Source organism: Geotrypetes seraphini, chromosome 12, assembly GCF_902459505.1.
Source record: "Geotrypetes seraphini chromosome 12, aGeoSer1.1, whole genome shotgun sequence".
NCBI classification, from domain to species: Eukaryota; Metazoa; Chordata; class Amphibia; order Gymnophiona; family Dermophiidae; genus Geotrypetes; species Geotrypetes seraphini.
In genome coordinates, this window is record NC_047095.1 from 60,548,978 (window position 1) to 60,562,264 (window position 13,287).

General features: G+C 41.6%; 1 protein-coding gene across 6 annotated transcripts in view; it reads right to left on the reverse strand.

Moving 5' to 3' along the window:
* Positions 1–13,287, reverse strand: part of LOC117346033 — a 113,089-nt gene that overhangs the window by 68,682 nt on the left and 31,120 nt on the right. For 3 of the 6 annotated variants that reach the window (XM_033915256.1, XM_033915257.1, XM_033915258.1), the window contains 2 exons: positions 4,977–5,139; positions 1,341–4,505 (listed from right to left, as the gene is read on the reverse strand). In XM_033915256.1, the coding sequence (XP_033771147.1) occupies positions 1,341–4,293 (2,953 nt within the window). In that variant the 5' untranslated portion in view covers positions 4,294–4,505; positions 4,977–5,139. The remainder of the gene's footprint in view (positions 1–1,340; positions 4,506–4,976; positions 5,140–13,287) is intronic. The other 3 variants (XM_033915255.1, XM_033915254.1, XM_033915253.1) reach the window with 1 other exon arrangement.

The window sequence follows — 13,287 nt, forward strand, 5'->3', positions numbered from 1 at the left end:
GAAGGCACAAGTGAAAATACTTCACGCAGAGAGTCGAAGACGGACTTCTCGCTCCGCGGAAAAGTAAGAACTGAGGAGATGAGCCCTGCGTTGGGCGGGAAGGCACTCGTGCATGCGCGGTGCGGGCGACTCGAAACTTCGAGTTTCTTCAAGCAAGACTGCTTGTGAGGCGTCTTCATCGGGGCTCCGTTGGATCACGTCACACATTAATGAGAATACCTGCCTGCTTGTCCTGGGATAAAAAATGCTATCACAGCTTAGTAAAAGGAGCCCTTAGTGCTATATACTCTAACTCTCCTATTTTATTTTTCTAGGCTTCTAGCATTTGTATAGACATTTCAAATTGTGTTGTTTCCTTGTATCTACAGGCTGCTGAAAAGATGACAGGGATAATTTGAGTCCTTTACTCTGCTTTCCACTTAAGGATACCTGGCTTTCTTTTACCATTATATAACTTCTCTATTGGGATTCCCTAAATATCATGTTTCAGTGGTATCCTTCAAAGGTACTCCATACCGAACCATCAGCTGCTGGGCAACTTTTGGCTTTCTCCTCATCTTAATTTAAAAGCTCCTCTCTCTCTCCTTTTTAAACGTTAGTCCCAGCAGCCTGGTTCTGTCCCAATTAAGGTGGAGTCCATCCTTTCAGAATAAGCCCCCCCTTTCCCAGAAGGTTGCCCAGTTCCTAACAAATCTAAATCCCTCATTCCTGCATCATCATCTCAACCACGCACTGAAACTTCGGAACTCTGCCTGCCTCTTGGGTCCTCCACATAGAACGAGGAGCATTTCCGAAATGCTACCCTGGAGAATATGGATTTCAGCTTTCTACCTAACAGCCAAAATTTGGCTTCCAGAACCTCCCTCCCACATTTTCCTATGTCATTGGTACTTACATGTACCAGGACAGCCAGCACTATCTCAAATCCTATCTAAGTTACACACGAGGTCCACCACCTTCACAACAGGCAGGTAAATGACCAGGCGATCCTCATGCTCAGTTACCAGCTATCTACATATCTAATGATTGAATCACCAAATACAACAGCTGCCTTAATCCTTCCCTCCTGGGCAGAAGTCCCTGGAGACACATCCTCAGTGCTGCTACAATGAGAGATTTTCAAGCACAGCACCCTAATTTTATTGCCAGAGGCAAATGCTTAGGGCTGGCTATACAACTAGGTAAACTAACTATATATTATCCACCTGAAGTATAAATCTTGATATTCCTTGTCCAGTTTACTTTTCTTCCAAACGATTTACCTTTTTCCTACTGCAGCATCACAAAAAAAACAGATAGTTTATAATAGATAAAAGAGAGGAAGTACATATTAAACATACCTTTCGGAATCATTACAATATGAACATTTATTGATGCATTATTTCTTTTATAGTCTGGTATTTTCTTAACAATATCCATAAGATTTGGTTTTATATGCTTGTCCATTTTCAGTTTATATAATGAATCAAATGTTTTCGTGCTTATTTTTTTATCTTTGCTTTGTAAGATAGATTGATCTCGTATAAGGCCTTTTTCTTTCTTTTGTCTTTTTATAAGAAGTGGGTCATTCATACTCTCAGTTGCAGCTCCTATATTCATACTTTCAGTTGCAGCTCCTATATTCATACTTTCAGTTGCAGCTCCTATATTCATACTTTCAGTTGCAGCTCCTATATTCATACTTTCAGTTGCAGCTCCTATATTCATACTTTCAGTTGCAGCTCCTATATTCATACTTTCAGTTGAATTACCACTATATTTTGAATCATTTTTAAAGTTCTTGTTCTTTGCTTTTTGAAGTTCATATTTTATACTGAATTTGCCAGTTCCATTTTGCAGCCGATTTTCTAAGTTTGTATGTCTTTGTGTAGAAAATAAAATATTTGAAACAGGATATGACTTAGTTTGGTGAGCATTTTTTTCAGTAAATTGTACCGATAATTTAAAATCTGGCTTAGTTTCACTATGGTGTGGTTCAAAAATTTCTGTATTTAATTCATCAACTCTGCTGTTTTCTTTCAGTGTGATTTCTGCTTTATTTAGTTTCTTTGAAGGAAATGACACTTCAATATTTTGGATTACATCTGATGAATTTTGGACATCATTTTTAATGTCTAGTGATTTATTTTCTAAATAATTGTCCTTTTTTGCTACATAGTATGGTACAAGATGTTTCATTTTAGTTTTGCTATTTTGCTCCATCTCTGGGTTTTCACCATTACTCATCTTTTTAGTGGTAAACAACTTTTGAATATTTTGAATACTGCTGAATTTTCTTCCAGAGTTATCTGTGCCTCCTCTTGTGTCATTGTGCTGACTTAAATCTTTCACTTCTTTTAGAATTCTTGAAAGCTCTTTAAAATAATTAATTTGTTTTCCAGAAAGTTCTTTCCTGTAATACATTGATTCGTTATCATTTCTTAATTCTCTTTTTAATCGCTTCTTTCTTGTTTTCTTGACTTTAAAAACATAGTTTTCAGGCACTGAAGAAATGCTTTCTGCAGAAGACATCTTTCTTTTTTTAACACTTGTTAGAACTCTGACATTATGGATAGTCAATGTCCATTTGTTATTTATTGCATATTTGTTAGATATAATTTGTAAAATCTCTTTATGATATTTTAACACCACATCATCAAAATTAGAAGGGCCAGATTTTCTGGGAAAAGGGGAAGAACCCCAATTAAGAATCTGTATGTGTCTATTCCAAGGCATGTCCTCTCTTGTTTCTGTTATGGCAGAAATTTCTCTTGTATCCAAAATATTTCTATTAACATTTTCATACTGATAGGGATTTTTTATATCATTAGCAACCTTACTATACAGCTCATCAAAATGCGTATAAGCCAACCTTTGTGTTGTCGATTTTCCTCCTATTCTGACATGTTTTTTCTTTAAAAGCAATCCATTATCAAGTAGTATAGCATTTTGCTCCAGTCCTATATTTGTGCTATTGTCTTGTTCACCCAATTTTAAAGTTAGTTTAAAAATGTGTACATTCTGTGATATTCTTTTAGCATGAAATGATCTTGCATCTTTATTTCCAGACAAGATAATTGATGAAAATAATTTTGGAGATGCACATTGATTTAAAGTACATAAAGTACTTTCTCTTTGAAAGAATTGCTTTATTCTCTTTAATTTCATAAGTTTGGGGTCAGAATTCTTTTTACTTTCTCTTATATGTATCATCTTAAGGATCATCTTTCTTTTCCTTTTCCAATTGTTCATCTCAATAAGTATTCCCAGGTTTTCTATTAAAAGCTGTGATTTTCCCATAAAAATAGGTTTATCACTTTGTCTTTTATTCTTCAAGAAAATGAAGGTAACCATGCTCATTGTATTTCCCTTGGTTTTATCTCTGGAAGATTCTTTGTTGAATTCTGAGCTCTGATCTTTTGCATTTTTTCTGACATGATTTATGTTAAATGTAAGTGAAACTAAGATTCTTTTATTGTCATTGTGTAGAACTGGTTTAACTATTTTATGCATTTTCATTGGTTTAGTTGTTTCCCTTTTCCATGGATTTCTAAGCTCTCTAAATGTAATATTTGTGGTCTGTGGACCAAGTATGCTATTCTGGCTCAGTTCTGGTAAAATGTGTTTTTTTATGCCACTATTGTGGATTATGTGAAACATGGTTTGAAAAAATATAGGATTTGATGATAAATTTTCTTTTTTATTGAATGAATATTTTTTCTTTGATTGCAGTGTTTTGATATATTCTTCTTCATGAGGTATCACCTTGTCTTGGAGAACATCTAAAAGTGGCTCATTTTTCTCTTCTGACCATTTTTCAGCTATTTTCACGTATTTCTTTTTCTTTTTCATAGCTGTGATAGAGGCTATTGTGCTATTTAATGTAGACATTACAGAATTGTTTTTATCTGTCTGTCTGTTCTTTTTTGGATTTAATTCAGACACAAAGTTCAACATTTTTGATTGAGTGTTTAGTAATAAATTTTTATACTGAGAATATGCACTAAATGCTTTGTCAATACAGTTTTCTAGCTCAGAATTTCTATCTATGGAAATATAAGTGTTACAATCAAACTGCTTTGAAAGTATTGGATATAAAGTGAAAAAGAGTTGTAAATTAGCAACAACTAAAGAGTGATTCAGATTTTGATGTGAATCCCACATAAAATTAATTGCTGAATTAGCCACATTTGTACTAAATAATGAATAGTTTCCAGGCACTATCTTTTCTGGTATTTCTACTGAGTAGGTATAATTTTCTTTAATATTACTGTTATTAATATAGTCAAAAATATCTGGGTGTATATCTTGCATAGAAGAACTCAAATTATCAGATAATGGTGTTTCTGATGAATTCCTTCTCTGATCTGTTCTGTTTATCTTTTTCTTCAGATCAATAGAAATTAGAGCTTTATTTTTTCCAAATGCCAATAGTTTATTGTGCAGAAATGGTGATTTTCCATCTAAGGTGTTCTTTTTTGTCTCTGATGCTGGCTGATGTTCTTTTGTGGTAGCAGTGAAAACATCTACAAAAATGAATAAAATTATTGCTCTTAATAGCTAAATTTTAGGAAGCAATTTAAAATAACACATTATTCTTTCTAACAAAAATAATTTTAAAGGTAAATATTTCCGTTTGATAGTACCCTTAAAACATACTATTTTACTAAGCTGTAGTATTTTTACTAAGCTTATTTTAGTAAGCTGTAGTAGAGGTTTCTACCATGGCTCGGGGCACTAAATGCTTCGACACTGACGCTCATAGAATTGCTATAAGCATCGGGGCAGCATCAGGCATTTAATGCTCCAGGCCGCGGTAGAAACCTTTACCATGGCTTAGTAAAAGTGTGTGTGTGGGCGGGGGGGGGGGGGGGGGGGGGAAAGAGTTAGCACAAATGGCTTTTTATGCATGGCATGCTTCTATGATGATATTGATATATAAATACAAGAATCTTTGGTAAACTGAGTCCATCTGTCTATAAAATGAAATCTCATACCTGCCAATTCTTTTTTTCTGTTAGTATCATGTTAACCTGGACATAGGCAACAGCACCCTCTAGGGGAAAGAGATGACACAGAACAGACCAATCAGGAAGTTCCTGGACCTCACTTCTTCCTCAGGGTCTATACTGCACCCTCTCTTCAGTCCAAATACTTCATCTGCAGTACATGAAAAATAAAACAAAAAAAAGTAATCACTAATAACAGCAAGCCCACCTCACTTACATATAGAAATCACTATATTCTTGCTTGATATCATCAAAAGGTGGGATGGTCTAGACCAGCGGTCTCAAACTCGTGGCCTATGGGCTGCATGCGGCTCCCCAGGTCTTATTTTGCAGCTCGCGGTCTGTACTCGATCTCACACACTGAGCAGGAAGAGAGGCTCTGGCGCCTGCATCAGCTGACTTGAAACTTCCTGCTGCCGTTGCTTATGCCGGGACTCCTGCCTTCACGTATCTGCCAGGAATCATTATCTCCTTTTTCTAGCCTGCTGCTGCTGGTCCGGGGGTGCAGAGACAAGACAAAGTCAGGAGTCCCAGCAGATACGCGAAGGCAGGAGATCAAGCATACGCGACGGCAGCAGGAAGTGTCAAGTCAGCCGACGCCAGTGCTAAAGCCTTGCTTCCTGCCCAGTGTGCAAAATCGCGAACAGACCGAAGGACACAAAATAGAGGAGAGTGGAGGGGAAGAAAGAAGGGAGAAGGGGTACTGCTGGACAAGGGAAGCAGGGAAGGGAGAAGGGGTACTGCTGGACAAGGGAAGCAGGGAAGGGAGAAGGGGTACTGCTAGACAGGGGGAGGTAAAAGGAAAGGAGAAGAGGTGCTGCTGGACCTGGCAGAAAAAGAGGGAAAGGAAAGGTGCTACACACTGGAGGGGAGGGAGAGTTGGTGAATGGGGAGACAGCATGTTGGGTTGGGGGGGTGGGGAGGAGGGATGCCACTGAGGGAAGAGGCAAGGACAGAGAGAGAAAGCGTGCAGGAGGCAGAAAGTGTTGGACTCATGGAGAGGGCAAGATGGATGGGGAGGATAGAAAGGAGGAAAGGAGAAATGTTACACTGGGGAAGGGGGAGATGGCAGAGAGTGAAAAGTTGGACCCATGAAGGGAGAGAGAGAGATGTTGAGGGAAGGAGAACCAGAGGAGAAACATGCAGGAGGAAGATAGAAAAAAAATGTTGGACTGGTGGAAAGGAGGGAGAAATGTTGGACTGGAAGGGGGGCCTGAAAGGAGGAAGGGAAGGGAGATGGACTGCAGGGGGCAGAAAAGAGGAAGGGAAAGAGAAATGTTACACTGTGGAGGAGAGGAGGTAATGAGACAGATGTCAGGCCATGGAAATAGGGAGGGAAGGAGAGAGAGATAGGAAGGGAAGGTAAGCCATGGAAAAGTAGATTTTGAGAAGAAAGCAGAAAAATTGAATGTTAAGTTAATGCCAAAGGTGGATGCAAGGCAGAAAGTGAAGACGGAGAGAAAAACAGTCAATGGACAAGAAAGCCCTGGAAACATAGTTAAAAGCACAGAAAAATAAAGTCACCAGACAACAAAGGTAGGAAAAATGATTTTATTTTCAATACTCAGATTGGAAAAGCATCACGAGTGGAGTACCGCAGGGTTCGGTGTTTGAACCCGTGCTTTTCAACATATTTATAAATGACCTGGAAATTGGTTCGAGTGAGATGATTAAATTTGCAGACGATACGAAGTTATTCAGAGTAGTGAAGACGCAAGAGGATTGTGAAGACCTGCAGACGATACAAAGTTATTCAGAGTAGTGAAGACATAAGAGGATTGTGAAGATCTGCAATATGACATAAACACGCTTGAGAAATGGGACGCGACATGGCAAATTAGGTTTAACGTGGATAAGTGTAAGGTAATGCATGTCGGTAACAAAAATCTTATACATGAATACAGGATGTCGGTGCAGTACTTGGAGAGACTCCCCAGAAAAGAGACTTGGAAGTACTGGTCGACAAGTTGATGAAGCCATCTGCGCAATGTGTGGCAGCGGCGAAAAGGGCAAACAGAATGCTAGGAATGATTAAGAAGGGGATCACGAACAGATCAGAAAAGGTTATCATGCCGCTGTACTGGGCCTGGGTAAGCCGTCACCTGAAATACTGCGTCCAGCACTGGTCGCCATACATGAAGGAGGACACAGTACTACTCAAAAGGGTCCAGAGAAGAGCAACTACAATGGTTAAGGGGCTGGAGGAATTGCCGTACAGCAAGAGATTAGAGAAACTGGGCCTCTTCTCCCTTGAAAAGAGGAGACAGAGGGGACATGATCGAAACATTCAAGATAATGAAGGGAATAGACTTAGTAGATAAAGACAGGTTGTTCACCCTCTCCAAGGTAGAGAGAACGAGAGAGCACTCTCTAAAGTTAAAAGGGGCTAGATTCCGTACAAACGTAAGGAAGTTCTCCTTCACCCAGAGAGTGGTAGAAAACTGGAACGCTGTTCTGGAGGCTGTTATAGGGGAAATCACCCTCCAGGGATTCAAGACAAAGTTAGACAAGTTCCTGCTGAACCAGAACGTATGCAGGTAAGGCTAGTCTCAGTTAGGGCACTGGTCGTTCACCTAAGGGCTGCCGCGTGAGCGGACTACTGGGCACGATGGACCATCGGTCTGACCCAGCAGCGGCAATTAACATAAGAACTTAAGAATTGCCGCTGCTGGGTCAGACCGGTGGTCCATCGTGCCCAGAAGTCCGCTCACATGGCGGCCTTCTGGTCAAAGAGCTGCGCCCTAACTGAGACTAGCCATACCTTCGTACGCTCTGGTTCAGCAGGAACTTGTCTAACTTTGTCTTGAATCCCTGGAGGGTGTTCTCTCCTATGACAGACTCCGGAAGAGCATTCCAGTTTTCTACCACTCTCTGGGTGAAAAAGAACTTTCTTATGTTTGTACGGAATCTATCCCCTTTCTATTTTAGAGAGTGCCCTCTCGTTCTCCCTACCTTGGAGAGGGTGAACTTATATTCTTATGTGTCAGTTCTGAGAAAGGAAAGATGTTAAACTTTCCTTAGCAACAGCAGCAGATGAATCCAGAGAGCAATGGGATAGCACACATCTACCAGTAGGTGGAGATAGAGAAACTGATTAACAGGTGGTCCTATTGGCTGGCACTCCTCCTGTATCTTCGGTATGCTCTATCTCCCAGCAGGTGATGGTCGCTATTCAACTAGCTTCTGAATTCTGGCTGTGACTGGAAAATTATTTTCTCCTGTTGAGGTTTCTTTTCAGTGAGACAGGGATGTCCAGGTGAACGGTGCCGGCTTTAGGGGTTACATCCGGACCCCCCTAGGTCCCTGCCTCACCCTCCCTCCATTGCTAGAGGGTCTGACTGGATTTTTTCTTCTTTCCCTTTTCTGTTTAAAAAAAAAAAAAAAAAAAAGGGAGACCACAATTGCTACATTCTGCCCTATTAGTGCTGCACAACCAGCTCTTACTGGCTTCAACTGGCCCTAACAACAAGCTTGTGAGTATGTATGTGTTTTTTACTGTTGCTTGAACTTCAGGTTCTGTTTGGGAGTCTTAGTACTGAGGGTTCGGTCAACATATGTTTAAGGAATGGATATTTTATTGAGGCTAAATTTTATGACTAGAAATCCGTTGAGGGAGCCGGGACTTTCCCGCCCTTTGCGTGCACACGCTTGGTTTCCTTGTTGGTTACAGCGTGGCAGTAACGGTGCGATTTCATGCTCGCACTTGTTCTCCTTGTTGGGTTTCAGTGCAGCAGTAGTAGTCCTGTTTATTCTGAGGCTCTTTTTCGTCGGTGTTTGTCGCGGCCATGTGCAGCTGATTGTGCAGGTGCCGGTTTATAGCAGTGCGCATGAGAGGGGACATGTTTTTTCCGGCGCTGTGGGAAGCACCGCACCGTTCTTCTAGTTATTCCCCGAGTCTGATTTTCGTTCTATGCTGGCCGTGGCAGGGTAAATTTTGCAGGGCTTGAATCCGACTATGTTTCTAGGAGCGTTGATGCAGCGGCCACGTGTCAGCAAGAATCAGGTGCGCGCTTGGGTCTCCGGCGATGGCGGGAGAGCTGCAGTGTTCCGGTAGTTTATTTCCAGCTGACTTTGGCTTCTCTCCTTTCCGGTTCAGACAAGTTGTACGTGTTTCATCAGCTTTGGGACAAGCTTGGGCAGATTTATATGTCTATGTCTGTGTTCCTGCTGTATTCACTTGAAGGAAGCTGCTAGTTTAATTGGACTCTGGGGTTAGCACTCAAGGGGATTACCAGAGAGACTCTGACCTGTGCTAGGTCACTCAATCTCGGTTTGTCTCCGGACTGGGTCAACATACGGCAAATCACTGCACAGCGAGATCAGCAATAAGATAGTGCCCTGTATTTCACACGGGTATCTCATTGTCTCTCTTGGACTCCCTGCAGATTGAATCTTTGTCTGTTGGTAACTGTCCTTCTTATTTGGGCCTCTGTGCTGCGCTGCATGTGTCTAGTAGTGGTATAGGATATATATGCCTAAAGGTAGTACAAACAGTTTCCAAGTTCGGGCTGTCTCTATGGGCATAATGATATTTCGCATCTTCCTACGGCCAGTACTCTCTCTCTATTTCTGAGGGGGCCTGAACTTCAGATTTCCATGCTTATCACGCTGGTTTCTCCTGTTACCATTTTCTCATGGCACATGCTAGATGGACCCCATGACCAGACAGGAAGGACTGTACAGCTCCTTCTAACCAGGAGCCCATTACCTATTCTATCGAACCAGCGGAGGAGCACATGCTATGTGGCTGTTAGCCTCATCCCTGAAGCTCTCATTAGCGATGTGAACTTTTCTGATACCTGTTAGGATGCTGTTGTTTTCCATGGGGCGGTAGATGCAGCATCCTGATTGCGTCTAGTACGTATTCACTTTAAAGGACATACGTATTTCGCTCACATTGCATGGAGTTAGTACTGTTTTCATGGTTCCAGTATACTCCTCTTTACATTGCGAAACTTGATTTTTCCTAGGAGAGTTTCTTTCTTCTTACAGATCCTACAGTTTTCATCCTGCAGTTCCCTGACTTTCTGCACTTCATTCTGAGGGGATCTTGACTTCTTCCAATGACTCTTCAGGCTTTCTCATGAGGGGGAAGACGCTATAATGTCAGGTCAGGGAGCTGTGAACATTTTTCAGGATGCTTGCAACTTTGCATCCTCCTCAGGTTTCCGGTTCATTCTTGGAGTCTCTATGTTTTGTGCTTCACTTTTAAGTGTTATTGGTCCTCAGGGCAGTTCTTGTAGTTCTTCAGGAACTAAGGGACGTTGTTCCACTTATTGCATGGTGCCCAAGACGGGGGCATTGGGTAGGCTGAATCCCATTCTGCTGAATTAGTTTCTCAGGGTTACACATTTCTGCAGGAAAACTGGGAGAATATTCACATTTTCACTATGGACTCCGAATCGGCACTAGGTTTGCTTGCCTCTCTTGGAGCAATGCTTTCGGTTTTGGCACATGCCATTTCGCCTACCCGAGGCTTCAAGAACATTTTAGAAAATGTCGGCAGTGGTACCATTTTGGCACTACCAGGCAATTCACTTACTTTCTTCTTGACTGACTGCTTGATTTGGACGTCTTCCAGTTGGGTCATTTAACTGACACGAAAAGGGTGGTTTCTTTTCCTCAGTTCTTTGTATGTGAATCTTCAAATTTGCACAGCGCTCTTTTCTCCTGTACTATTTATAGGTATATCGGGGAGATGTTTTTATTCATATAGGAGAGAAATGTGTTTCTTCCCAGAGACTAGGGCGATGGGTCACAGTCTCAGGTTTGCAATCTTCTTCGGTCACCATGACCAAGAGTATGGGATTTTGTACAGGTTCTAGGATCCATGTTGCTGACTCCACTGGGAACTTTGGCTTGCTTTCCCATTATAACGCTATAGCAGTCGCTTTTGTTCTGGTGCTTCCCGGTATCTCAGGGCTCCAATTATTTGGTAGGCTCCTCAAGTATCGCTCTGTATGATTTGGTGGCTCAGCGAGATTTTTCTTTTCAAAGGAATGCCTCGGTCTTTGCTGGACTAACTCATGGTCACCAAACATCACGGGCTGTTGGGTTGGGGAGCTCATTGCCTTCCATCTTCAGCTCCAGGAGTCTGGTCTTAAGAGGCGACTCAGTACTTGTTCGTTCTTTTACTCTGGAGCATGGTCAGGTTACCGTTTCTGGAGCTTCAGACCATTCTTCCGGAATGATGCTGAAGGTCTTTTCAGTCAGTATTATGATGGGGGTATTTTTCTACAGCCTGGGCAGTAGGTGATGTACTCAGTTGGCGGTTAAAGTTGTGGTTCTACTTCAATGGGTGGACCCTCATCTTCCTCTTCTGTTGGCAGATCATTTTACAGGTCAGGAAAAGAGTTTGGATAGACTTTCTCCCTGCGAAATCTGAGCATGGCCCATTTATTGTATGTTACAGTGTACAGCCCTGTGTACGCTCTAGAAAGTGTAAATGTTAGTAATAGTGAAATCTTCTACATCCTGGATATTGAGAATTTTGGATCAAGCGTTCCAGCTCTTTTTATGGAAGTGAGATTTCCTGGAACTAGACCTCATCTCAAAATTCTAATCTTCCTAGCTTCTTCGGCGGGCACAGGGAGTGGGAGTCAGAGGGGGTAGTAGCGTGGCTACTTTCTCACCTCTGGTTTCTATTTTTTCAGTGTTTTCCCCTGGCTGATGATGGCTTAGATTTGCCATCTCAAGCTCGCTTTCAGGGCACAGTATTTGTAGAATCTCTGGATTGGCTGCACTATCCTTGCTATGCGGATCTGATGAGTCTTTTGACAGCCGGACTGTTGAGTTTCCTGGTATCTCTGGATTTGCTCACCTAGGGTCCGATCAACATGGATATTCGTACTACTTTGGTATTATGACCTAGCTTTTGAAAAGTCATGGCTGACGTGTAAGGGTTATGCGAAGCAGGTTGTTTCTTCTCTTATCCAGGCGATACAGACGTCTTCACCTGTGGCTTCTGCTTCTTTTTGGAGGTTTTTCCTTTCTTGGGTACTTCTCAACATTTGCACCCTTCCAGAGTTCTTTTTTGGCACAAGTGTATTGCCAAGGGCTTAGCGTTCAATTCCTTTCAGCTTCAAGTGCCATTCTTAGCTTGTTACAAGGGCTAGGTATATTGTTCTTCGCTTACTTCTCAGCTTCATGTAGTTCAGTTCCTAAACGGAGTATGGTATATTCATACACATCTTAGAAAGCCCTGTCCGGAGTACAGTCTTAAGGTACTTCTTCACAGTTTACCGAAGGCTTCATTTCATCCTTGTCTTTTGAGACTCTAAAAGGCTGTGCCGTTGAACACGGGGTTTCTTGTGGCCATGGCTTCAGTTCAGTGGTTTTCTGAGTTGCAGGCCTTGTTCGGTGGGGATTCCTATTTCTGATTTACAAAATCTGGGGTGTCAGTTCAGACGTTACCACAATTTCTTTCTAATGAAATGTCATCCTTTCTTTTATGACACTCATTTTTCCTTCTTTTTTCCTGGGAGGAGAAATGGGGAGACGTGCTTTTATTCATTGCATTTTTTGAAAATGCGGAGCGTTCTCCACGAGCTAGGCTTCTAACGACTTTTAGTTGTTTAGATCACCTTTTTGTATTCTTCAAGGGACGCCTCAAACGTATGGCGGCATCCAAAGTCTCCATCGCTCGCAGTCTTCCAAGAGTGCTTTATCTCAGCATTACCGGTTGGATGTGGGGGTGCATGCGGTGGATGCGTTTAGTGCTTCGGTTGTTGCGGAGGCGGCGTTTGCTTCCCACCGAGATTGAGGATTGCTTTGCTACATCCCATTGGTCTCTGGATTCATCTGCTGCTGTTGCTAAGGAAGGAAAAATTATGTTCTTACCTGTTAATTTTTTTTCCTTTAGACGCAGCAGATGAATTCAGAGCCCCACCCTTTCTGGATATTGTCTGTCAGTTATTTCTTTTGCAACTTTCGAAGTTTGTTATTATTGATGGTTGTATTCTGTATTTTTGCCTTTTGAGATTTGTTATGGGAAAGAAGTTTTTTACATGCTATGCCTATTGATGGTAACGGATGCTTGGGCAAGGAGCTATACTGAAGATACAGGAGGAGTGCCAGGCAATAGGACCACCTGTTAATCAGTTTCTCTATCTCCGCCTGCTGGTAGATGTGTGCTATCCCATTGATCTCTGGATTCATCTGCTGGTCTAAAGGAAAGAAAATTAACAGGTAAGAACATAATTTTTCCTTATCTATGAGGGCCGCCGAAAAAATAGTTAATATCTTATTAAAGAAATGACAATTTTGCATGAGATAAAACTCTAAAGTTTATAAATCTTTC